Source organism: Salminus brasiliensis, chromosome 4, assembly GCF_030463535.1.
Source record: "Salminus brasiliensis chromosome 4, fSalBra1.hap2, whole genome shotgun sequence".
NCBI lineage: Eukaryota > Metazoa > Chordata > Actinopteri > Characiformes > Bryconidae > Salminus > Salminus brasiliensis.
The window spans coordinates 20,087,690-20,111,539 of record NC_132881.1 but is presented as its reverse complement, the minus strand read 5'-3'; the positions used below and the strand labels follow the sequence as shown (position 1 = coordinate 20,111,539).

Genomic DNA, 23,850 nt, shown 5'->3' with positions numbered 1-23,850 from the left:
TCTGACACTATTAATATCACAACTATTAACTTTCTGTTGTACCTGGTTTGGTAATTTTTATCATTAATGTTTAAAACAGTCTGGCCAGAGGAGGATGGGTCCCCCTTGTGAGTCTTGGTTCCTCCCAAGGTTTTTTCCTCCAGCTCTGAGGGAGTTTTTCCTTGCCACTGTCGCCGTTGGCTTGCTCACGGGGGTCTTTGACGCTTCATGTTATTTCTTCTTTCTTCTCTGTCTCTGTTCTTTATTAAGTAATAATTATGTAAAGCTGCTTTGTGACGACAACAGTTGTAAAAAGCGCTATACAAATAAATTTGACTTGACTGACTTGACTTGACTAGTGTCAGCTGCTTGTTGCCGAGAATTACTCTTAGTACAACCAATGCACTCAGGATACACCGGTTTACCAGTCTAGTCTGTAAGTCCGTCTGTATCTAGAGGACTCTTCTGGCCGTAGCTAGTTGAGCATAGCAAGCTAACTAGCTAGACAGTATTATTTTCAGGGTCTGTTTGGGGGCTACCGCAGGTCTGCGGCAATCTCTCACCAGGCTTCGCTGTTTTAGCGTGCTCAGGTTCAGGAGCTCCGGTAGTGAGCAACTCCTACGTTCATTTTGGCAGGTAGCTTCCCCTCCGTCGGACCGGTTTGGTCATCTAGGTTTGGCGACTGACTCCCCACTCCCACGAGTCGTGTAAGTTCAGCGCGCCTGACTAGCGCACTTCTTTTGTCTCAGTTGAGAGTTTTTCCCAGGCTCTGCCTGGTGGTTTGTTTCCGTATAGCGGTTCAGGCTCAGCCCCAGCAGCTAGCACAGCCCTAGTGCCTCGCCAGCCCCAGGTGTGTTCTTTTGTTTTGCCCCTCTTGGTTGTCACAGTTGTTGTTTCTGTTCCTCTTTGCCCCATGTAATTCTTGCTGCTTTTTCTGTTTGTTTTATGGTTTATTGTCCCACAATAAACTTCTCGCTTTGGTCCAGCCCCTGCGAGTGTTCACCCATTCTTGTCAGACCATGGGGATCATGACAATAAGCATGTGTCCCAAAACTTTTGTCCATATAATGTATGTACTTTTTAAATCAAATTTATTTGTAAATTGCTTTACAACTGATGTTGTAAATCAAGGAAAAATCTCCTTAAAGCTGGAGGTAGAAACCTTGGGAGAAACTTAGGAGAAGATTCACAAACCACTTATAGATGACTAATAATTGGTAAAAATGTATCTTAATTCTGCATGTCTGTTTATGCTTTGGTGTACTGGTATATTCATAGATATTCTAAGAGTGCCGATTGTAAGAATAATAAAATATTTTAGTTATTTAACCTCAAGTCCTCATGTGGGGACATTTCTGCTTCACACTATGATTACTTAAATTACTTTTTTTAACTTTGGCCTCATACTTTCTGTACAAAGATTACATTTAGCTTTTATAACTGTTAGGTCCTACTAATCCCAAATAGGAGAAATTAAAAATGCACACCAAGCAAAAGTCTGGGTCTCAGGAGGATAATGGTGATGGTTAATGGTTATAAACTTCAATGTAGACGGTATTGGAGGGTGGGCAGTGGGTTTGAGGTAGGTTGCAGGTAACCCCAAAGGTCAATCTTCTAGGGATGTCATGAGAATTGATACTGAGGTAGCAAGTCCATACCAAAATTTTAAAAACATGATGGCATTAGTTCAAGAGTGATATTAGGAGTCAACGATCAGTGATCAGTATGCAAAAACTGTTACAGAGCATTTGGAACGAAAGGAGAAAACACCTCAAATTCTAAAGACTAGAAAGAAATCTAAATCTAATCACCTCAAAAACAGAGATTCAGATCTGGACACAGAATTTAGTAGTACTAATTCTGTTGGCATCACACAAAACGTAACTGGACCCACACATTACTGTAATCATACCCTAGATTTTGTCCTGACCCTGGGTGTTAGCATTGATCATCTAAATATTCTACCTCAAAGCTCAGTAATATCAGACCATTATCTAATCTCCTACTGAATGGAAGCTAGTTAAATTAACAAAAGATTTAGAAAATACCATTCAATCAACCTTAGACAAAGTAGCACAATTTAAAGGTAAAATGACAAGGCAAAAAAGGCTTGCATCGTGGTACAGTGATCATACTCATACCTTTTTGTACAACCTGTACACCTGGCCCAATTCCCTCTAAATTGCTCAAAGTAATACTCCCAATTATAAACAGACCTAATTACTAATTATGTAAAGCTGCTTTGTGACGACAACAGTTGTAAAAAGCACTATACACATAATATTTGACTGACTTGACTATACCTCGCCATGTGAGAGAGACTTAAAGGCATCAGGATTTGACTTTGTCAAACGTACAAACAATAGTTAATTTTATTTTTAAATATTTAGCATGATTCAAAATAAAATATAGCAGCTGAACCTGAGAATAAAAGTAATTTGGTCAAACATTGTCATGATCCACTCGGTCTGACAATGACGGGAGAACACTCGCAGGGGATGGACCGAAGCGAGGAGTTTATTGATAACAATAAACCATAAACAAACAGAAATGCAGCACCAGTTACTAGGGATAAGGAAGAACTAAACAAAACTGTGACAAACCATACTGAGCAAACAAAAAGAACACACCTGGGGCTGGTGAGGCACTAGGGCAGTGCTGGCTGCCAGGGCTGAGCCAATACCGCTACTCAGAAATATAAACTACCAAGCCGAGCTTGGGAAAACTAAGAACTAGAACATAAAGAGTAGCGCTAGTCAGGCGCATTGAACTTACTAGACTTGAGAGCGTGAGGAGTCAGCCGCCAAACCTAGACGACTGATCCGGTCCGACAATGAGGAGAGCTAACTGCTGAAGCAAGCTGGAGAGTCGCTCACTCCTGGAGCTCCAGGACCCCAGCTTGCTGAACCGAAGAAGCCTGGCGGGAGATCGCCGCAGACCTGCAGTAGCTCCCTAATGGACCCTGAGATGAGAGATGCCTAGCTAGTTAGCTTCCCCTGCTAAGCTAGCTAGGTAGAGAGAGAGTCCTCTTGTACAAGGAAGCACTCTACAGACCAGACCGGTGAATAGTCTCTCTACCATTAACTGAATAACCTGGGTGCATGTGGTGCACTAAGGGTAATCCTCGGCCACCAGCAGCTGGCACTAGCCCTACTTAAATACACCAGCCCACAGGTGTAACACATTAACCAGACAATGAACAGTCACATGACAAACAAAACCAGAAACCAAAATGGCGACGAGGGGCGTCAACCCGAAAGTCCATTTCAACATGAAAGTCCTTCCATGAATAAACATGACATGGTACGTTAACAAATAGTTCATTATTTCCTGTGAGCCGCGGCCCGGGACCACCTCTGGGGCGGGCGCGGCGGCGCGGGCGTGACAACATACAAGCATCAATCAAAAATTCCAAACATTTAGTGCAGTCTCACACCAACAAATTAAAATTAAAAGGATCGATTACATGGATTATTAATTATCCGATACCTGATACAGCTAATTTTGTTAATATTGGGACCGATATCCGATCCTAATATCGGATCGGTGTATCTCTAATATTTTCTTTGTATTGATCTTTTTTGTGTTTTTCAGCTGCCATTTGGATTTCTTGCCTGTGTTTTGGTTTCCTGATTATGACTCTTTGCCTGTATTGTGGATTAGGTTTTTGCCTTGACCCTTTTGGACTGTTTACTCAGTAAACACTTATTACAAACTTTATTGCAGTAAAGCCTCCTTTACATTTTACCCCTGCTAGTGTCTGACCCTGTTTGGCACCATACAACCTGTTTTTTTTTATGTCCAGGGGTGCGTTTCCCAGAAGCATAGTTGCTACATACACCTACATAGTTGGAACGATGCAGATGTGATGCAATTGTTTCCCAAAACCATAGTTGGAACTTTTGAGATAACCACATTGGTAACGTGTAGTCCGAACCATCATTAAGCGACACGGGCGCTTCCAAAAAACATAGTTCCACCGAACATTCGCAAACACTTTCGTTAGGCTGTGTAGTTGGAACTACAGCCATAAACCTGTGGTTAGAAGCTTAGTTCCTGGGTATTACATCATCATTACCAGAGGATGCAGTATAAAGAAGCATATCAGTAAGCTGAAAAGTAACATCAATCTTGTCATGGCGTGTACGGCCAGACAAGAAGGGATGAACACTCGCAGAGATGGAACAAAGCAAGAACGTTAAACATAAGAGAAACACAGCAGTTGCTAACAGAAAACAAAGGGCAGCAACTAAGAGTCGAAACTGAGAACACAACGGAACGTGACAAACAAGGAGACAAAAACAATAAACCTGGACACAAACTCAAGTGGGCAGGGCTGCCAAGACATAAACTGGAGCTGGGACCTTGAGCGTAGACACTGGTATGAAGTGACAAGCACCCACCTCCATCGGTTCGCTGACTGGCGGTACTATTGAAGAGGTGGCTGCAGGCTACAAACTATGAGAAGTGGTGACTGGGCCGGGAGAACTAGTGGGCTCCAACGAAGCTTGCACCAGCTTCGTGAGCCCCTGAGTGCCACCCACTAGTTGGGTGACCTGCTGCTGTTGCCTGTTGCTGCGCCAGGTGACAAACAGACTCAGACACACTCTGCAGAGTGAGCTGCTGTTTCCCCTGTTTGTCCTTGGGCACAAACAGCCTGATTCAAGGCTTCCATCCCCGCTGTTCAAAGGGTTTCGGCCGTGAATTCTGTCATGGCGTGTACGGCCAGACAAGAAGGGATGAACACTTGCAGAGATGTAACAAAGCAAGAACGTTTATTAAACATAACAGAAACACAAAGCAGGTGCTTACAGAAAACAAAGGGCAGCAACTAAGGGTCAAAACTGAGAACACAACGGAACGTGACAAATAAGGTGGCAAAAACAACAAACCTGGTAGTGGGAGGAGCAGTGAGCTGAGCGGGATAACAACAAGGGGATGAACTAAAAAGGGGTCTAAACGTAAGGTCGCAAGCCTAGCTTGGCCGACGGGAGCAAATACAAACTAGGTGCAGAGTTGCGCCCTGTAAACAAACAGGGGTAGCTGGGGAGCCAGATGCATGACTGGAAAATGAGGCAAGCCAAATTTGAATATGTAGCGACTGCCTTGAGCCGGGGTTGCCTAGGAGCATGAGCATGAAGCGAACATAACACGCCACCAACGCGTAGGGAATCATGGAGAGTCAAGGAGACTCCTGGAGATTCAATGAGATTCAATTCACGGCCCGGAGTGGCCGTCTTGGAGCTCCTTAAATGCTTCCAGTCCCAGGTGCAACACATGAACAATGAGTGAGACATGGTCAACACAAATTAACCGGAATTAACTTAAACAACCAGGAAGTCCTTATATGGAACTGTTGGCGGCGGTTCGGGATCCACCGGGGGAGGGCGCGATAACGAGGATCTAACTGCCACAGCATTTATATGGAACGGGAAACACTTGGATTGATACATGACACATGCAGTTTTCATTGGTCAGCATATGTATCTAGAAGGAATTGTTCTTGGCAGCAGTTGGTAAATGGTAAATACATGTAATGTTTAGGATATTTAAATGAGCAATTATTTAGTCTAGGCATGTTTAATACCTTGCATAGACCTAGGATTAGTAATTAACCTTGTCATGTTTACGTTTTTCTTATGTTTACGGTTTTACCTGATTACCAGTGACCATTATGGATACATTGTGCAGGGTGGGGGATAAAGTTTAATAACCATAACAGCAAAGACAAATGTCAAAGATTTAGTAGTGGTAAGTGTAATGGGTTTGTTTCCCCAGGAATACTATTTTTTCTTACGTTGTCCCAAAACTGCTTATTCTACATATGACATTATAGCTACAGGTTGGGGGTACAAAACTTGGCTGTATAAATGGATACCGATATACAGATTTATTAATCATTTGATAGATATGTTTCATTCATCTGTTGGTACACTATGCATTACTGCTTCACCAGAATCCATCTGTTTCCACCTCCCACGACTAGGAAGAGGGGTTGGATTTTGGGAGGAATGTAGGTCTGATTTCTAGGCCTTATTCAAATTTGTGGGATGGATGGGGATGCAGGAAGGATCACTCAGAGTCTGTTGAAAAAACACAAAATTAATATTTATACAACTTGCATACATTTTACACACGTGGACAAAGTTGGTACACCTCGGTTAATGAAGGAAAACCCCCCACAATGGTCACAGAAATAACTTGAATCTGACAAAAGTAATAATAAATAATAAATCTATGAAAATGAACAAATGAAAATCCGACATTGATTTTGAATCATGCTTCAACAGAATGATTTTAAAGTAAACTCATTAAATAGTCCTGGACAAAAATGATGGTACCCCTGAAAATAATGTGACCAGGAGGCTCTGTTATGTTCTGGGGCTGCGTTGCTGCATCTGGCACAAGGTGTCTTGAATCTGTGCAGGGTACAATGAAATCTCAAGACTATCAAGGGATTCTAGAGAGAAATGTGCTGCCCAGTGTCAGAAAGCTTGGTCTCAGTCGCAGGTCATGGGTCTTGCAACAGGATAATGACTCCAAAACACACAGCTAAAAACACCCAAGAATGGCTAAGAGGAAAACATATGCTCAAACTTGGCATATTCAGTTAAATTGTCCCTGTAAGAGTTTTATTTAAATGAAATAACAAGACCAATAGAGACCTGACTTTATTCAATAGACGCCTTCAGGCTTAATTTTTTATCTGCAACATACCCAACTACAAACTCACCTGTGTGAGCTGTTTACTGAAAAAGTAACAATATTTTTTGAAAAGTACACTGTAAAAAATGCTGTAACAGCCATTTTAAAAGTATCATTATATATAGTATGCCATCTACACACAAAATAAATAGTAGTATTATAAGTGTTATTCTTAAAAATGGTTCTCTGGTGAAGAATTGTTAAGTACCTGTAAATCAGTAGAGAAACAAAACAGCAGCTTAATCGAAGCCAAGTGGCGTAATACCATATGAAACAAGTAGGAATGGCTTGAATAGCTGTTAGAATAGTTCTGGTTATTAACATAATTAAAAAAAATACAAACCAATAAGTGGGAGTGTCTGTGTTAAACTGTAGATGGAGGCAATTTCTTAACCCTCTAAAGTTGCTTGTCTCAGTGCTGAACATTATATTATATATTCTATATATTACTATATTATATTATATAGTCTATATTATAGCTGTTTTTGTATCTGGTGCCCTAGCTTTTTTATTATTTTTCTTTATTGTGGGTGTGACTTTTTGGCTCCTGGCTACCTGTCTGTTGACCCCTGATTGCCTTTAAGACTGTAAGTTTTAGACAAGCCCTAATCACTCTGCAAATGTGCAAATCACTCTGCAAAAGTGTTTTAATTTGCTGTAACTCTGGGTTGTCCAGTTTCATTCACAGAGCACCTGTTTGGCTTTTGATTGTATATTTTAAATTGTATTTTCAAATGTGATAAATAAAAAATCACTTTATTTACATTATAAAAGTCATATTTTTAACCTGAATTTAAAAAGTACAAATATTTTAAAAAGTGAAAAGTGGGGAACTCTTCATTGGGGCAAACTTTCTGAATCGGAGCAATACCACCAACTTTTTAAAAAGGTTAAGATGGCAAAACACCAATAGTAGGACAGGGGTACTTTGCGATTTTTGTGAATTAGTAAGTACTCTCTGTCCAAAAAGATGCAATTAGTGATGCCATCAATAACTATTTTAGTGGATACAAGTCATCAATGCAGGCCTCTGGGCAGAACTGAAATGTACTCTCCAAATGAAATGTAATACCTCGCCCTTTTAGAGGAAAGTTGTGTTTGCTTGAACAAGCATCAAATTTCTGAAGGCTTTAATTGTTATCATGAAAGTTATCAGTTCTAATTTTCACTTTCACATATTTCAAATATTTGAAGAGCTGGTTTTAAGCATGTTGTGGAGTATATTTTATTCCCTACAGACACAAAGAATGTGGAGATACAGACTGTAAACAGGTTGGCATTTTTTGCTATAGCTAACTAATAATGTCTTCCGAAAGCTGTTAATTATTAGTTTGGCAGTCAAACTTTTTTTTATTTTTTACAAGATCAGAAGATGTAATGGGCTGGGAGATCAATGTACATCAGCATCAACAAGGTTATTTCCTTAAGGTGCCTACATAAAAGATTGATGTGTTCAGCAAAAGGTCAAGAAGTAGCCCACTTGAATCATTGTGGGGGTCCCTGGAAGGCTTGTGGGAGACCGCTAACGCTTGTGGGAAATCCTTACTCCAGACCCGGTCCTTGGAGGAATCACTGTCTCCGTGTTTAGCTTGTTCTTTCTGCTTTCTACCACTTTCTAGCGCTTTTCCTCGTAACTGCTTTTAGATTGTGTTTACAATCCACAGGTTTATCAAAAAGACAAAACAAAAAGCGGAGTACCCCACAACAACCTTATTTCGGTGCCTGAATCAGCTGAAAGCCGTAAGTTTGTATTTTATTATGGCTGTTGCTGGGCTTTTTGAGTGTGAGAAGTGTGGCATGTTTAGTCTAGACCCTTTTCCCACCGCTAGTGATAATGATAGTGTTTGCGCTAAATGTGAGTTAGTTAGCTCTCTGGTGGAAAAGGTGGACCAGTTAGAGGTGTGCATCATGGGGTTACTGAAGGATAGAGAGCAAGAGTCACTGGTAGCAGCCCCCGTTGCCTCAGGGAGAGCTAGCACCCCCCCACTCTGGCGTTAGAGCCCTCACAGCGGGGCGAATGGGTGACGTCTCGGCGGCATAGCCGGAAAGCTAAGGCTAATGCTAGCGCAAAGGCCGAAGTTAGCCCACCGGAACACCACGCCCCCCCCCCCCCCCCCCCCCCCCAATTCGCGTGTCAAACAGGTTTGCCCCGCTCAGCGAAACACCCGCTGAGGAGCCTGTTCAAAGAACTCTGGTAATAGGAGACTCTATTGTTCGACACGTGAAGATAGCTAGTCCTTTAGGGGCTCCAGCATTGACTGTTAGCTGTTTACCGGGAGCCAGAGCGCCGGACATTAGCGGCAACCTTAAGCGGCTAGCAAACAGGAGATATTCGAGGATAGTGATTCATGTAGGGGCCAATGATATTCGTCTGCGGCAGTCAGAAGTTACAAAGGATAATATTAAAGAGGTGGTTAAACTGGCCCAGACGATGTCCGATGCTGTAATTTGCTCTGGTCCCATCCCAATGAGGCGCGGCGCTGAGTCCTACAGCCGACTCACAGCGCTGAACCGCTGGATGTCCAAGTGGTGTTCCGAAAATCATGTGGGCTTCATAGATAATTGGTTAAAGTTTGAGGGCAAGCCTGTTTTTTTAGGTAGGGATGGCGTCCACCCCACGCGGGAGGGTGCTGCCTTACTTTCGTGCAGCATAGCGCATAGTCTGCTAGTCAGTCGGCAGAGGAGTGTAAAAGGCTGCTGCCAATCCAGAGCCGAGACCAGGCCGCAGACAGACAGGCTAAACCGACCGTCTGCGAGCTGCTTTGAGGCGTCACCCAGGTTTCACTGTATTGAGACTGTGTCTGTGCCCCGAATTAAAGCCAAACAGAGAACATCTAGATCAGCTCGTTTTAATAATTTAATCAGTGTTAAAATCTCTCATTTCAACGATAACAGCAGCACCTCAGACCTAAAGCTCGGTCTACTTAACATTAGATCACTATCCTCAAAAGCAGTGATTGTAAATGAAATGATATGTGATCAGAAACTAGATGTTTTCTGCCTAACCGAAACCTGGATTAGACCTGATCAATATATAGCTCTAAATGAAGCCACCCCCACAGGCTATAAATATGTACATGCCCCTAGATTATCAGGCAGAGGAGGTGGAGTATGCATAATCTACCAGAATACACTAGAGATTATTCAAAAACACTAACACCTTCACCTCTTTTGAGCTTATCTACATTAATATATCAAATCCGGCCACAAATAAAAATGTTTTCTCACTGATTAATATTTATAGGCCTCCAGGGCCCTACTCTGAATTTTTTAAAGAATTTAGTAATTTATAACAAAGTTATAATAGTAGGAGATTTTAATATTCACTTTGAAAAAGCATTTGTATCAATTTTAGATTCTGTTGGCATTATACAAAACATAACTGGACCCACACATTACTGTAATCATACCCTAGATTTAGTCCTGACCCTGGGTGTTAGCATTGATCAGCTAAATATTCTACCTCAAAGCTCAGTAATATCAGACCATTATCTAATCTCCTTTGAGCTACATCTAAGGCAAAATGTTAATTCTTCTCCCCAACACTGCCTAAAGCGCACAATAACACCAATGACAGCTGTACAGTTTACTAAAAATCTCCCACCCCTATCGACCTTAGCTTACACTCCGTCAGACCAAACGGAGCTCGTTAAATTAACAAACGATCTAGAGAATACCCTTCGATCAACCTTAGACAAAGTATAAAAATTAAAAAAATAAAAAAAAATAAAATGAAAAAAAGGCTCGCACCGTGGTACAGTGATCATACTCGTACCTTAAAACAAACAGTGCGGAAACTAGAGCGTAAATGGCGGACGACCAAACTAGAGGTGTTCAACTCTGCGTGGAAGGACAGCCTTAGTCAATATAGAAAGGCACTCATTAAAGCTCGCTCAGTGTATCTGGCCTCGCTGATCGAGAAAAACAAAAACAATCCCAGAATTCTTTTTAATGAGATCTCTAAACTTACTAAAAGCCAGATACTCAACCCCAGATACTCAACCCCAGATCCCAAAATCTTTAACCAGTCATGTTTTTATGGACTATTTTAATAATAAAATAGAAAATATTAGACAACAAATCCAACCCTGCTTATTAAATCAAACATGGCCGTCACCTGATGTAGTTGCTTTAGAACATAACTTAGCTGTAGAACAAAGGCTGGAAGCCTTCTACCCACTTCCACAGCCTGAACTAGAAAAAATTATATCCTCAGCTTATTGTACAACATGTACACTCGACCCGATTCCCTCTAAATTGCTAACAGAAATTCTCCCAATTATAATCGGACCTCTTTTAACAATTGTAAATTTATCCCTTAGCCTTGGGCATGTACCCCAAACCCTTAAAATAGCAGTTATAAAACCTTTAATCAAGAAACCAAATCTTGATCCTAGCGTATTATCTAATTATAGACCCATCTCAAACTTAACATTCGTATCTAAGATATTAGAAAAAGCTGTGGCCCAACAACTCTGCTTATACCTGAGTAAAAATTACATGTATGAGAAATTCCAGTCTGGATTTAGACTCAATCACAGCACAGAGACAGCCCTAGTGAAGATTACGAATGATCTCCTTCTTGCCTCTGATCAAGGCTACGTATCTTTATTAGTCCTACTAGACCTTAGTGCAGCCTTTGATACAATAGATCATTCTATATAACTAGAAAGATTATTTATATTATACATGTTACCACTGGGCTCAGTTATAAGCAGACATGGCGTTAATTTCCATTTCTATGCAGATGACACACAGCTCTATATATCAGCCAAACCTGACGATAAATTTAGATTACAGAAAATGGAGGACTGTGTAAAGGATATAAAACTCTGGATGTCACATAACTTCCTTCTCCTCAACAGTGACAAAACCGAAGTTCTCCTTTTAGGTCCAAAAGACTCTAGAAATAAACTATCAGACTTAATGTTAGACTTGGCTGATTCTTCCATCATTCCTGGTTTAGCAGCTAAAAATCTTGGCATCACATTCGACTCAGATTTATCATTTGAGCAACATATAGCTAATATTAGTAGAACAGCCTTTATGCAGCTTAGGAACATCTCCAAACTAAGAAACTCCTTATCACTACAAGACGCAGAAAAGCTAGTACACGCTTTTATTACCTCAAGGCTAGATTACTGTAATGCACTACTGTCAGGTTGTTCCAGCAGGAACCTCAATAAACTTCAGCTGGTGCAAAATGCTGCAGCCAGGGTCCTTACTAAAACTAGAAAATTTGACCATATCAGTCCAGTTCTATCAGCACTTCATTGGCTCCCAGTTAAATTCCGTATCAAATACAAAATTTTTCTATTAACATATAAGGCCCTACATGGTCTCGCTCCTGAGTACCTGCAGGATCTTATAGTATATTACGAACCATCAAGACTACTTAGATCTCAGGGTGCTGGCCTCTTAGTCGTTCCCAAAATTCAGAAAACCTCAGCAGGGGGAAGAGCCTTTTCTTATAAAGCCCCCCAGCTCTGGAATAACCTTCCAGATAATGTTCGGGACTCAGACACAGTCTCAATCTTTAAATCTAAGCTGAAAACTTATATGTTTAGTTTAGCTTTTGGTAATTAATGTTTCTTAAATAAGGGCTGCAGGTCCAGGGGTTCGCGGACCCAGGGAATTATAGTACACTGAGATGCTGGAGCTGTCGTCTCGCTGCTTACACGCGATCACTCAGGTTTGTTGACGGTGGAGCAGATAGATGCTGGTGTTCTCAGGGTACGCCCGTGTCCGTGTTACCTTCTGGCTCTCTCCTTTTAATTATGCTGTGATAATCACACCTGCCGGAGTAGTCAGACATACCCAGATGCTGATTCTCAACATTCTCTGCACTCCATAAAATTTCTCTTAGAACTAACTTTTCTCTCTTTACCTTCTTCGAGTAAATGGCCACCCAGCCCGACCTGCAGGAAGATTGCCTGCTGAGGTCCCCTTTACCTGCATCTAACCAGCTGCCACCTACCAGTCCGGCCAGCGGGTCCCCCCCAACCCGCCACCACCCATGGCTCACCCGCCTGCCGCTGCTGCCTGTTTGGTGGCCGTGCTGAAACCTAGATGGACTCGTGCCTGTCTGACACTATTAATATCACCACTATCAACTTTCTGTTGTATCTGCTTTGGTAATTTTTATCATTAATGTTTAAATAGTCTGGCCAGAGGAGGATGGGTCCCCCTTGTGAGTCTTGGTTCCTCCCAAGGTTTCTTCCTCCAGCTCTGAGGGAGTTTTTCCTTGCCACTGTCGCCGTTGGCTTGCTCACGGGGGTCTTTGACCCTTCATGTTATTCCTTCTTTCTTCTCTGTCTCTGTCCTTAATTAAGTACTAATTGTGTAAAGCTGCTTTGTGACGACAACAGTTGTAAAAAGTGCTATACAAATAAATTTGACTTGACTTGACTGTGGGTCAACAAACAAATGATTAAATATTTCCCAAGAAAGACAGCGCGGGTCAGGCGCTTCTAAGACTTACTGGACCTCCGGAGCTGAGGGATCCGCTGCCGAACCCAAACAACAGAACCGATACAATGACGGGGCTAGCTTACCAGAACACAGGCGATAACTAGAGCGCGCACCAGAGCTGACTTCCTTGACGAGAGCTTCACAACCGAAGCGAGGAGAGTCCAGCTGTAATGTGGTGCTCACTTACAGCCGGGTTTGAACCCAGGCCGCCATGTTGGTGGGCCGGCGCGCTACTGAGTGAGCTACCACGATCACGTGACCAACAAGCCCAAGTGCAGAGTCTTTCAATCTTAGAGCAGGTAAAACGGAAATGATAAATAAAGCCACTCGGGACTCGAACCCAGGCCGCCACGTCACAAGACTGACGCTCTGCTGCTTCACCAAAATGGCAGTTATGAAAGCAGCCAACAAATGAAACTTAAAAAGGGGTGGGTTTAATAAACTAGGAGACGTCACGTCTTACGCAAAACAAAAGGCGGGAAACAAACAAACAAAGGACGCCAGGGGAGAGCTGGCTACCTCTTTAACACTAGAGGGAAATACAACTAAGGGCAAAAAGGATCTCCCAAAAGAAACAAGAAAACTGAGAAGTTACAGGGAAGGCAGACACTCCTGCCTTCCTCTGTAAAACTAGTGTATGTGTGCAAACACACACACACACACACACACACACACAGGCACACACGCACACACACAGGCACACACACACCAGGGAAGACAGACACTCCTGCCTTCCTCTGCTACACGAGTGTATGTGTGCTTTGCGCACACACACACACTGCACAGACACAGGGAGACAGACTTGGGAGAGACACATGAAGGGGAGTGACACACACTCAGCCTTCAACTCGAAAACTACACAGACACACACACACCACCAGAGTCAAAAGATCCAGCAGCGGGGCAACTGGATCTGTGTGCCTATATAGCCTACTGTCCAGGTGTAGGGAATTGGGCTCAATCACTGGTTGGGGTGACTCGGGGCCTCCCCCTGATGGCAGGAGGAGGCCTTGCCCTAGAGCTACCCCTTACACCAGCGCACTCTCATGAACAAGCCCCTGATACTCCTTACGGTGCTCTAAGACCGAAGGTGAGCAGGCAGTAGCGGTTCGGCAATTATAATCATAATAATTAGTCTTGCTGAACACTTCTAAGAACTAGGAAGAAGTAAACATGCTGGCTTGTAATAGAAAACGAGGTCTACAAGGTACTCCAGAGTTAGACTGTGTAGGGCTTTATACATCAATAAATGAATTTTCTAATCACTACAGGATTTATCTATTATAATCAAATTTCTAGTTTTAATAAGGGCCCTGGCTGCAGCATTATTAACTTCCTGCTGGAACATCCTGACAGTAATCCGTTGCAATAGTCTTGAAGTAATGAATAGGATTTGAAGTAATAAAAGCATGTAATAATTTTTCTGCATAATGCAGTGAGAAGGCATTTCTTAGCTTAGCGATGTTGCAAAGCTGCAGAACACCTAGTAATGTCCAAATTATGACACGAAGATTTAGCAGTTGAGCCAGATTGAACCAGTTTTATTATTAAGTCTTTTGCATAATTAGAAGAAACATAATTTATATTTACAAACTGTTAATGTTTAGTTCTGTAAGATCTAAACCATGATAGAGATGTGTCTGTAATTCCAACCAAGTTTCTAAGAGAACAGTGTTCTCTGTTGTATCAAAAGTTGCACTGAGGTTGAGTTAGAGCAACAGGAATATACAGCCATGATCGAAGGCAAGATGAAGATAAAAAGAGTCGTCTTAGTGCTATGATGTGGTCTGACTCCAGAATTTTTCGTACATTATTCTTATGCAGTTATGAACAAAGTTGTTGGGCCCAGTCACCCAGGTTTAGGGACAGGATTATTGTTAAAAGAGGTTTAATTTAACAGTTTTTGAGGGAATTCAAAGTATGCAAGTTATTAAATTTGATGAGAGTTTTATCCAGTTTTGCACAAGTATTGGTGTAAATAGACAGAATTATAACCATGTGCATTTCTGGACAAGGTGAAAGACAAAGAATTGACACTGAAAGTGAAAGAGCTATGTCAGCTGTTGTGGTAGAGTAATATTTTACACAAATGAGTTACGCAGCAGTACACAGTAGTTGCTGAGATGGAGAATGATAGAGGCGCTATCCTCCAAATTACAAGTTAGTGGAACATCAAAATGGTTTTAAGGTAAAACTGCTACATAATGTCCGTTTAAAGGGCTTTCCTCTTTTCTCATGCAGGCTATATCATTCCTTACACCCCTGGCTGTGATATTTGTGGTGAAGATTATACGACGGACAGATAAGACTGAAATGAAGGAGGCATGTTTGGGTAAGTAAAGGAACTACAGGCCCGTATCAGATAAAACTGAATTCATACTCACTCACTTTCAAGCACTGTTTCTAGTAAAATCATTATTGATTCAAATCAGCCAAATAAGCCAATTTTATTGGTTAATTAAAATAATAATTTATTGACATGCATCCACTTAGCTTAGATTATATAAGTGTGCGTAAAATGTAGCAATGATCTGTATGTTTGAGATGGCATTGTAAGCATTACTAGAAGATATTGTGAATGTCTAAATTCGCTGAGAGCACGTTTTCTGTAAACTTGGGTTCCTGGCAACTCATTTAAAGCATTTAAATTAGCAGTTAAATTTAAATGAAAAATTAAAAATAATTATTTAAATGATAGAATCTATTTAAAACATGGGTATGCCATAATTGTTTAGTTGCTTAGGGGATAGTGGCTACGCGCTCAGGATGTGCTACAATAAAAAAAAAATAAAAAAAAAAGGTAAGAGGCAGAATTAATTTTTTAATCACTTAAAAATTTTTTCGCAATAATGAGTGGCTGATGCTAGTGAGCACATCCATAATATTTTTAAGATGCGTAGTAATTTCTCATTCTGCGAATGCAGCACAGCACGTGTCAGAAATGATTTGCTCAGCACGGCAAGTGGAGGGCTCAGAAACACCAGACACACTGGAGATGGCAGTTGAGGCAGAGGAGTCCAAATGAGCACATATTGCGTGGACTGGGTTCTAGTGGATGCTGCTGTGTAAAATACCTTAAAAATTTCAATAACGCAAACAAGTGAAATCTGTCAGTTTCATAGAAATAATAGGATGTAAATTGGAAAAGCCATTTAATGTTGCATACTTATAGGCAGCTATTATTTAAAAAAAAAAACTAAAAGACAAATGGTTCACTTGGAAAGTTGAACGAAAGAAATGGAACTTTTACCTTTACTAGAAATTGTGGTGACATTGGAGTCAATTTGCTCAAATGGTGAGCTCCTCCACTCCGGTTCCGCATTGTGTGTTTCCAACATTTTCCCGATGGGTGGAAGTCCTTTTCTTAACGCCCGACTTAAGATCACTCTATTTCTTTCAGCTGCTGTGCGATGTTCAGTGCCTACCGCATTGACGACTTGCACCACACTTTCCCATTGGGTCCTGTTTGCATTTATTGTTTATGACGGAGGACAAAGAACTAAAAAACATTTTACCCTCTACCTCCGACAGCAAAACCTCTAATTCGCAATCTGTAAAATTCCTTTTATTTACCATTTTCCTAACAAGAGTATTCCAAGGCCTATTTATACTAATTGATATATTATAACCTGCGTAACTGAGGGAACAGGGCAGAGTGTTGTGCTTGTGCGTTCAATTTTAAGTTGATTGCAATGCGAGAATGCACAGACCTTTCCAGCTCTGAGCGAATGCAACATTTTTGTAGGAATTCCACACAAGTCTTAGTACATGAAGCCCCTGTAGAGTTGGCTTAATTATTTTTTGATTTCTGCATATTGTATTCAGGTAAAAGTTCTGTAATGCTCCTGCGTTTGGCCATTGCCACATAACAGTTATTCTAATGTTTATATTTCTAGGTTTTTAAAATGGAAAGCTCATTTGGTTCAAATATTTGGTATCCAGATTAATGTCAGTTCAATTCAAATTCAAAATATAGAACTCTTCATACCAAATGATATATGTGTGAAAGCACAGTTTAACTCCACCTACGCCAGAAGCATGTGTAAAGGTTTAAACCAAACACAGCTTTCGCTCAGTAGTAAACACCAGTGTTGTCTATCCAGACGAGCTGAACTGCTTTTACAGTCGTTTCGAGGCAAATCACGCTGTGCCCCTGGAGAAAGCCCCCTACATCTCTATAGCTGATGCACTACAGAACACACTACACAGGTGGCAAAGAAGGCACAACAGCTCATCTTCTATCTCAGGATGTCTGAGAAGGTTTGGGATTAATCCCAGCATCCTCAGGATATTCTACACCTAAACTGTGGAGAGTATTCTGACGGGCTGTATCACCCTTTGGTACAAGATCTGCACTGAAAATGAAAAAGTCTGCAGATTGTGGTGCTCACAGCCCAGCACACTAATTTATGCTACTATGTCTGTCTTTCTGTCTGTCCATCTCTCCCACTGTCTTTGTGTTTCTGTCCATCTCACAATGCGTGTCTTGTCCGCCTCCCCCACTGTCTATTTGTGTTTTAAATCTCCCCCTCTGTCTCTGTCCATCTCTCTGACTGTGTCTCTGTCTTCTTGACCACATATAATTGCTTACAATTGCTTGCATCAGTTTACTAGACCTTTGTAGTTACTAGACCTTCCGTTACAAAACTACCAACTTGCAATTACAATTAACCCAATTGCAACATTTGCAATATTGTGCCTTCTTTGACATAAGTGCTCATAAATTGTAGATGCATTTTTATGTTTTATAAAATGATTACTGGTGAAATTACAAATTGTGACTAATTTGACTAATTGTGGAGGACTACAAGATAAGAGTAGAAAATCTAGCACTCTCCTTTAGTGGTGTCCAGTGGAAGTGTGAGATATTAGGGTATGTCTAGGAAGCAGTAGGGTGGTACCAGGCACTAGTATCAGGACAAATGACAGGATGTAACTTATTCAGCACAATGTTGTATCAAAACATTGTATAATATGTTTACATCTTTTAAAATCTGCAGTTGCCCTTGACATGGTATAAGCTGACCAATACAAATGGTCCAAAAACATTTTAAAATAAAGTAATAAAAATAAAAAAGAAGAAAAAAAACTATTTTTCCAGGTTATTTCTATTGGTCCATTTATTATTAAATATTGACACAATGAGCTGCCAGATTCCAATTATGTGAAACAGCAAGGATTCTGTGGATCCAATTTTCATTTCTCAGTGAAGATTCTTTATTAGCATAACAAAGAGTATTATGGCTGCTGTATTGTTTGTTAACTATCAGACATTAGTATTTACTGTACTAAACTGAATGTGTCTTTAATGTTTGTCTTCTTTTCTATAGCTGTGTCTCTCGCTCTAGCCCTGAATGGTGTCTTCACAAACACCATCAAGTTGATAGTTGGCAGGTAATACACATTTCTGTATTTCTTTTTGATGGTATTAGCACTTGTGAATTTCACATTTTAAAGCAGCCTCTGCACAGATGTTTTCAGATTTTGTGCTGCTTATTTTGCCAGTGTCACTGGAACTACAAATTAAATGAGAAGAAAGTTTTTATGCATTGGGATGAGTGTGATTGTGTGTACAGGGAGACAGAGATAGGGTGAACACTTGCAGAGATGCATTTAAGCAAGATTAATTAAAACACAAAGGGAATACAAAACAAGGTACGTAACAAAAAAGGTGCAGCAACCCAAATGGCGAACACAACAAACCTGGGACTGGGAGCGATAGGGGATGAGCCGAGCTGTGGGTAAGGACGAGGGAAGGGGAGAAACGAAAACCTCAAGCCTAGCTTGGGATACAGGGGGAAAATGACGAAACATAAACCACAAGCCAAGCTTGGGAATAGAAAAGGAGAGAACTCAAAACAGCCACAAGCCGAGCTTGGGCAATACCAAGGGGAAACTAAAACTGAGTACTAGAGCAATGCTCTACGTGAACCCAGGGATAACTGGAAAACCGGCTACCTGAACAAGATACTGGGCAAGCCTAATCTGAGTGCGCCGTGGAACTGCCTCGTGAGCTAGAGCCGCTGGGGAGCATAAACTGGACGCGACATAACGGAACTGCCTCAAGAACCAGACTTGAAGACAAACACAATCAGCACAGGCAAATCAAAAAACACAGACAGTAGTCAAATTGCAAATACAGAGAATGTACAGTTGTGGTTGGAAGCCCACGTATACTCCCCATTGACATGAATAACGTGTCTATTTTCACATGCTTCAAAAATGGACAAACTAACAGCTATAAATATAAGGATTCTTTTTAATACGTATGAAAATCCTTTGTAGTTACTGACATCAACTGCTGAGTTTTCTTTCTTTTTCTCCCTTTTTACTCACCGTTCATTTGAAAGACGCTGTATTTGGGCTGTTTCAACTAGGTCTTCAAACTGCAAGTTCATTGTTTTAATCAGTATAACTGGTGTTGTGTTCAGAATAAGGCTTTACCGTGTGAAAGGTGTAGTGATTAGCCTTATTTTCTAAATTAGGTTAACTAAGATTTTGGGCATTCTCTTACACTTTACAGTTGGTATAGATAAAACTGAAATTAAAATAACTAAAAATAACTCAAAAGTAAGGTAATGAGTAGTGAAATTAATAAGTAAAGCATTAGAAACTTGACAATTTAATGGAAGTCTTAAACTATAAACATTACACTCTATCAATCTATCTTAAGGTGAGACAGACATGACAGAATGCACTACTAAGGTTGTTTGTAGGATGTTTTAGGAATGTAAACACAGAAATCAAAAAAGTAACAAGCAGTTCTGATTTCACCTTTTTTCTTCTTTGGCATTCAGGAACTTGTAAAACCTATGCTTTATTTACTGTAGATTTACTGAATGTACAAATGCCTTTGACTGATAAATTAATGAAAGTTCTAAAAATATTATTTTTTCTGTTTGTTTCTATGTTTAGAAAAATGCACCAAAATTATTGTCTGTGGTCAACAGTACGCTACAGATATGGAAGATGCAAGAGTATCTTTTTAGTAATGGTCACAAAAACCTTTTGCACTTTTGTTATGTCAGTGAACTAAAGCTTTGTTTTCTGTTGCCGTTCACAGGCCAAGACCAGACTACTTCCATAGGTGCTTCCCTGATGGCCAGATGAATACCAAAATGCTGTGCACAGGAGAGCCAGAAATGGTGTCTGAGGGCCGCAAGAGTTTTCCCAGCAGCCACTCCTCCTGTAAGTGTCTGCTCCCCACCATTTGAAGCACCAAACCTAACAGCTCCTCTGAAGAATAGAAAGACTGTAGGGCTTTGTAGCACTGCTTATCCGGATGCCATAGATTCTTTACAACCTGCAGCTTTTATATGTAAGCAGTAATACACTCAAGGTTTATTCATTAATGTGAGATATTGGTATTGGTGTACTGCAATCATAGTGGCAATGTTATACTAATACCTTGACTAAACACATAAATAAATGTGAAGCTGAACGTTTCATAATCGCCTGTGTTTGAATTATCCGTTCTACCTTAAATGGCTGATCTAATTTCTGATCTGGGCTGTGTGCCGTAAACCACACAATTTTACAACAGGATTACTCCATTTTACACCAATCGTTTTTGCGTTAGTTTTCATTTGAGGTTACTACAATAACCAGTGAAATATAGTAAAGGCACTCTGTCACATGCTTTTGATTTTGTATTTTATTTTGTATAATAATAACATTGCTGCTTTATTATGGCTAGTGTTTTTGTCTTGTATGCATTGGTGTTGTTGCTAGGTTGTGTGTGTATGTGAGTACTACTTGTCAATATTTGCCAATATCGTGGAATATTGGCAGTCTTGGAACATCTCTAAGCCAATCACATTGCTAAGTCTGAGCTAACTGTGCTATGATTATTTTTTATAACTCCAAAATAAACAACTTAAAATGAGTCCATTTAAAAAAATGTCAACATTTGTATTTTACCAGAATATATGTTGTACAAAAAAGTCCTTAGGAATGTAAACTTCATCAGCCAGTAGTGTTTTAGACAGCTAAATTAGTGTCATTTTTTAAAATGGACTGAACATAATTTTCTAATGTATGGCTCATTGAGGGTTCTTTTGGAACTGGGGCCCTAAACACCCTGTCTGCACTGCTGTCTGTATGATATTTTTATCAACCAGCAACATGTTAATAATACCATACGTTAACATGTTAATAATAACCAACACGTGTTAATTGTCGTGGCGTGTGCGGCTAGACAAATACAGGATAAACACTTGCAGGTTTATTAAAACATAAAGGGCTTACAAAACAAGGTGCAGATGAAACAATGTGTAGCAAACTAATGGCCAAAACTACAACACAAACAGTAGGTGACAAACCAAATGGCGAACATAATACAAATGGGACTGGGAGGAGCAGGTAGTGACAGGGGATGAGCAGGAATGAACTAAGATCTAAACAAGGGAAGGTTACAAAAGAAACCCACAAGCCTAGCTTGGGATGCAGGGGAAAATAGAACTGAGAACTAGAGCCATGCTCGGAGTAAACAAAAGGGGTAGCAGGAGAGCCAGCTACCTGAACTAGATAACAGGGCAAGCCCAACCTCAGTATGCTGTGACTGCCCCGTGAGCTTGAGCGGGGAAGGAGCATGAACTGGAAGCAGCGTAATACGCTTGCCTCTAGAACCAGACTCGCAGCCTAATCTTTCTAAAGCAAACATGTGATATACCTTATTGATCCCAAACAAGAATCATTGTGCCTTTATGTCCTATGACATTAAAAGGTGTTGATGTCACCTAAACATGATGCTTGTTGCAAACCTCTAATTGGTTGCTTTTTTTTGGCTTTCCTGATTTTTTGATCAGCAAAACAGTAAAAAAGGAAGACAAACTTTGCTCTCCACTGAAAAAACGGAGTGGTGTCACTTCAGAGTAAAACCATGCATTACCATGCATGCAAAACCATGTATTACGATTGTCATACAAAAACTGACCAGTCACCTTTTGTGCTGTTAGTGGTTTTGTAATGATAATCAGTAAACTGAAGGATGGATTCTCAGTGTGTATCTGGCTAGTGGTATGAAGTCCTTACTATGCTTTCCCAAGAGGCTTGTTAGTTTTGACTAGACTAGAAGAGTTTGAGTCATATTTGCGTAAAAAACCCCCACACTGACAGACCATTATTAATGTATTGGTTATTGCATGCGCTGCATTCTTTTTCTGCTCTGCTCTGCCTCAAGCTTGCATCTGACAGAATAGAACAGAATAGCACAAAATACAAGCAAAAAATCATGACTGGCCTCATTAGGGACTACCCATGAACCGTCAAGGCACATGCCTGCCATTAACTGAAGCTTCTGGAACACTGTTCATAGACTTCAGTTCAGCATTCAACACCATCGTCCCACAGAATCTCATCAGGAGGTTAGGCTTGCTGGGCCTCAACACCCCCCTCTGCAACTGGATCCTGGACTTCCTGATGGGGAGGCCCCAGTTAGTCCGGTTCGGGGACAGCATTTCCAGCACTGAACACTGGGGCACCCAAGGGCAATGTTCTGAGTCCTCTGCTGTTCACCCTGCTGACTCATGACTGTGCTGTGAAACAGTTCTAACAGCATTATAAAGTTTGCCGATGATACAACTGTGCTGGGTCTCATCAGCAAAGGCGATAAGTCAGCATACAGAGAGGAGGTGTAGCAGCTGACACACTGGTGTACAATGTAGACAAGACCAAGGAAATGGTTGTTAACTTCAGGAAAACAAGACACGACCACTCTCCGCTCAGCATCAACGGCTCCTCTGTGGAGATCGTTAAGAGCACCAAGTTCCTTGGTGTCCATTTAGCGGAGAACCTCACCTGGTCCCTGACCACCAGCTCTACAGCCAAGAAAGCCCAGCAGCGTCTCTACTTCCTCCGGAAGCTGAGAAAGGCCCGTCTCCCTCCACCCATCCTCACCCTCTTCTATAGAGGGACCATAGAGAGCATCCTGAGCAGCTGCATCACTGCCTGGTTTGGGACCTGCACAGCCTCTGACCGCAAGACCCTCCAACGTATTGTGAGGACAGCTGAGAGGATCATCGGAGTCTCTCTCCCCTCTGTCATGGACATTTACACTGCCTGCTGCATCCGCAAAGCAACCAGCATTATGGATGACTATGAATATTCCAAAACGTAAACTGTCCATGGAAATTTTGGGAACTTGTTGGAATTAATATGAAATATCAAATAATTTAAAGGAACTATATCATACGCCATACATCAATGTACCGTTTTTTTATCAACAGCAGACATGAAGGCGTAACAATTCAAATAAATTTACCATGGAAATAAATGGGTAATTATGTGAATTAACTGGAATTAATGGGAATAAAATGGGAATATTCAAAGCTAAAGATAAGATAAGATATGATAAGATAATCCTTTATTAGTCCCGCAGTGGGGAAATTCTCAGTGTCACAGCAGAAAGGGAAAGCAAGACACTCAGTTACAAAAATGTAGATAAATAATTTACACTATATACACAATATAAATAGGAACTAAAAAAGCAATAACAATATTATTTACAGCAAATGACACTTAATTGCACGTGTGTGTGTATGTGTGTGTGTGGGGGGGGGGGTATTGGACATAGTATTTTTGCATTGAGGGATCTCTGTTCCCTGAACATGTGTGTGTAATTAAGTGTGTGTGTATGTGGTCCGCTGGGAGCAGTGCTGGTTGTGGAGTCTGACGGCAGCAGGAAGGAAGGACCTG

General features: G+C 41.0%; 1 protein-coding gene across 2 annotated transcripts in view; it reads left to right on the top strand.

Moving 5' to 3' along the window:
* plpp4 (phospholipid phosphatase 4) overlaps positions 1-23,850 on the top strand; it is a 114,356-nt gene that overhangs the window by 36,128 nt on the left and 54,378 nt on the right. For both annotated transcript variants that reach the window (XM_072677532.1, XM_072677531.1), the window contains exons 3-5: positions 15,397-15,487; positions 18,486-18,549; positions 20,219-20,343. In XM_072677532.1, the coding sequence (XP_072533633.1) occupies positions 15,397-15,487; positions 18,486-18,549; positions 20,219-20,343 (280 nt within the window). The remainder of the gene's footprint in view (positions 1-15,396; positions 15,488-18,485; positions 18,550-20,218; positions 20,344-23,850) is intronic.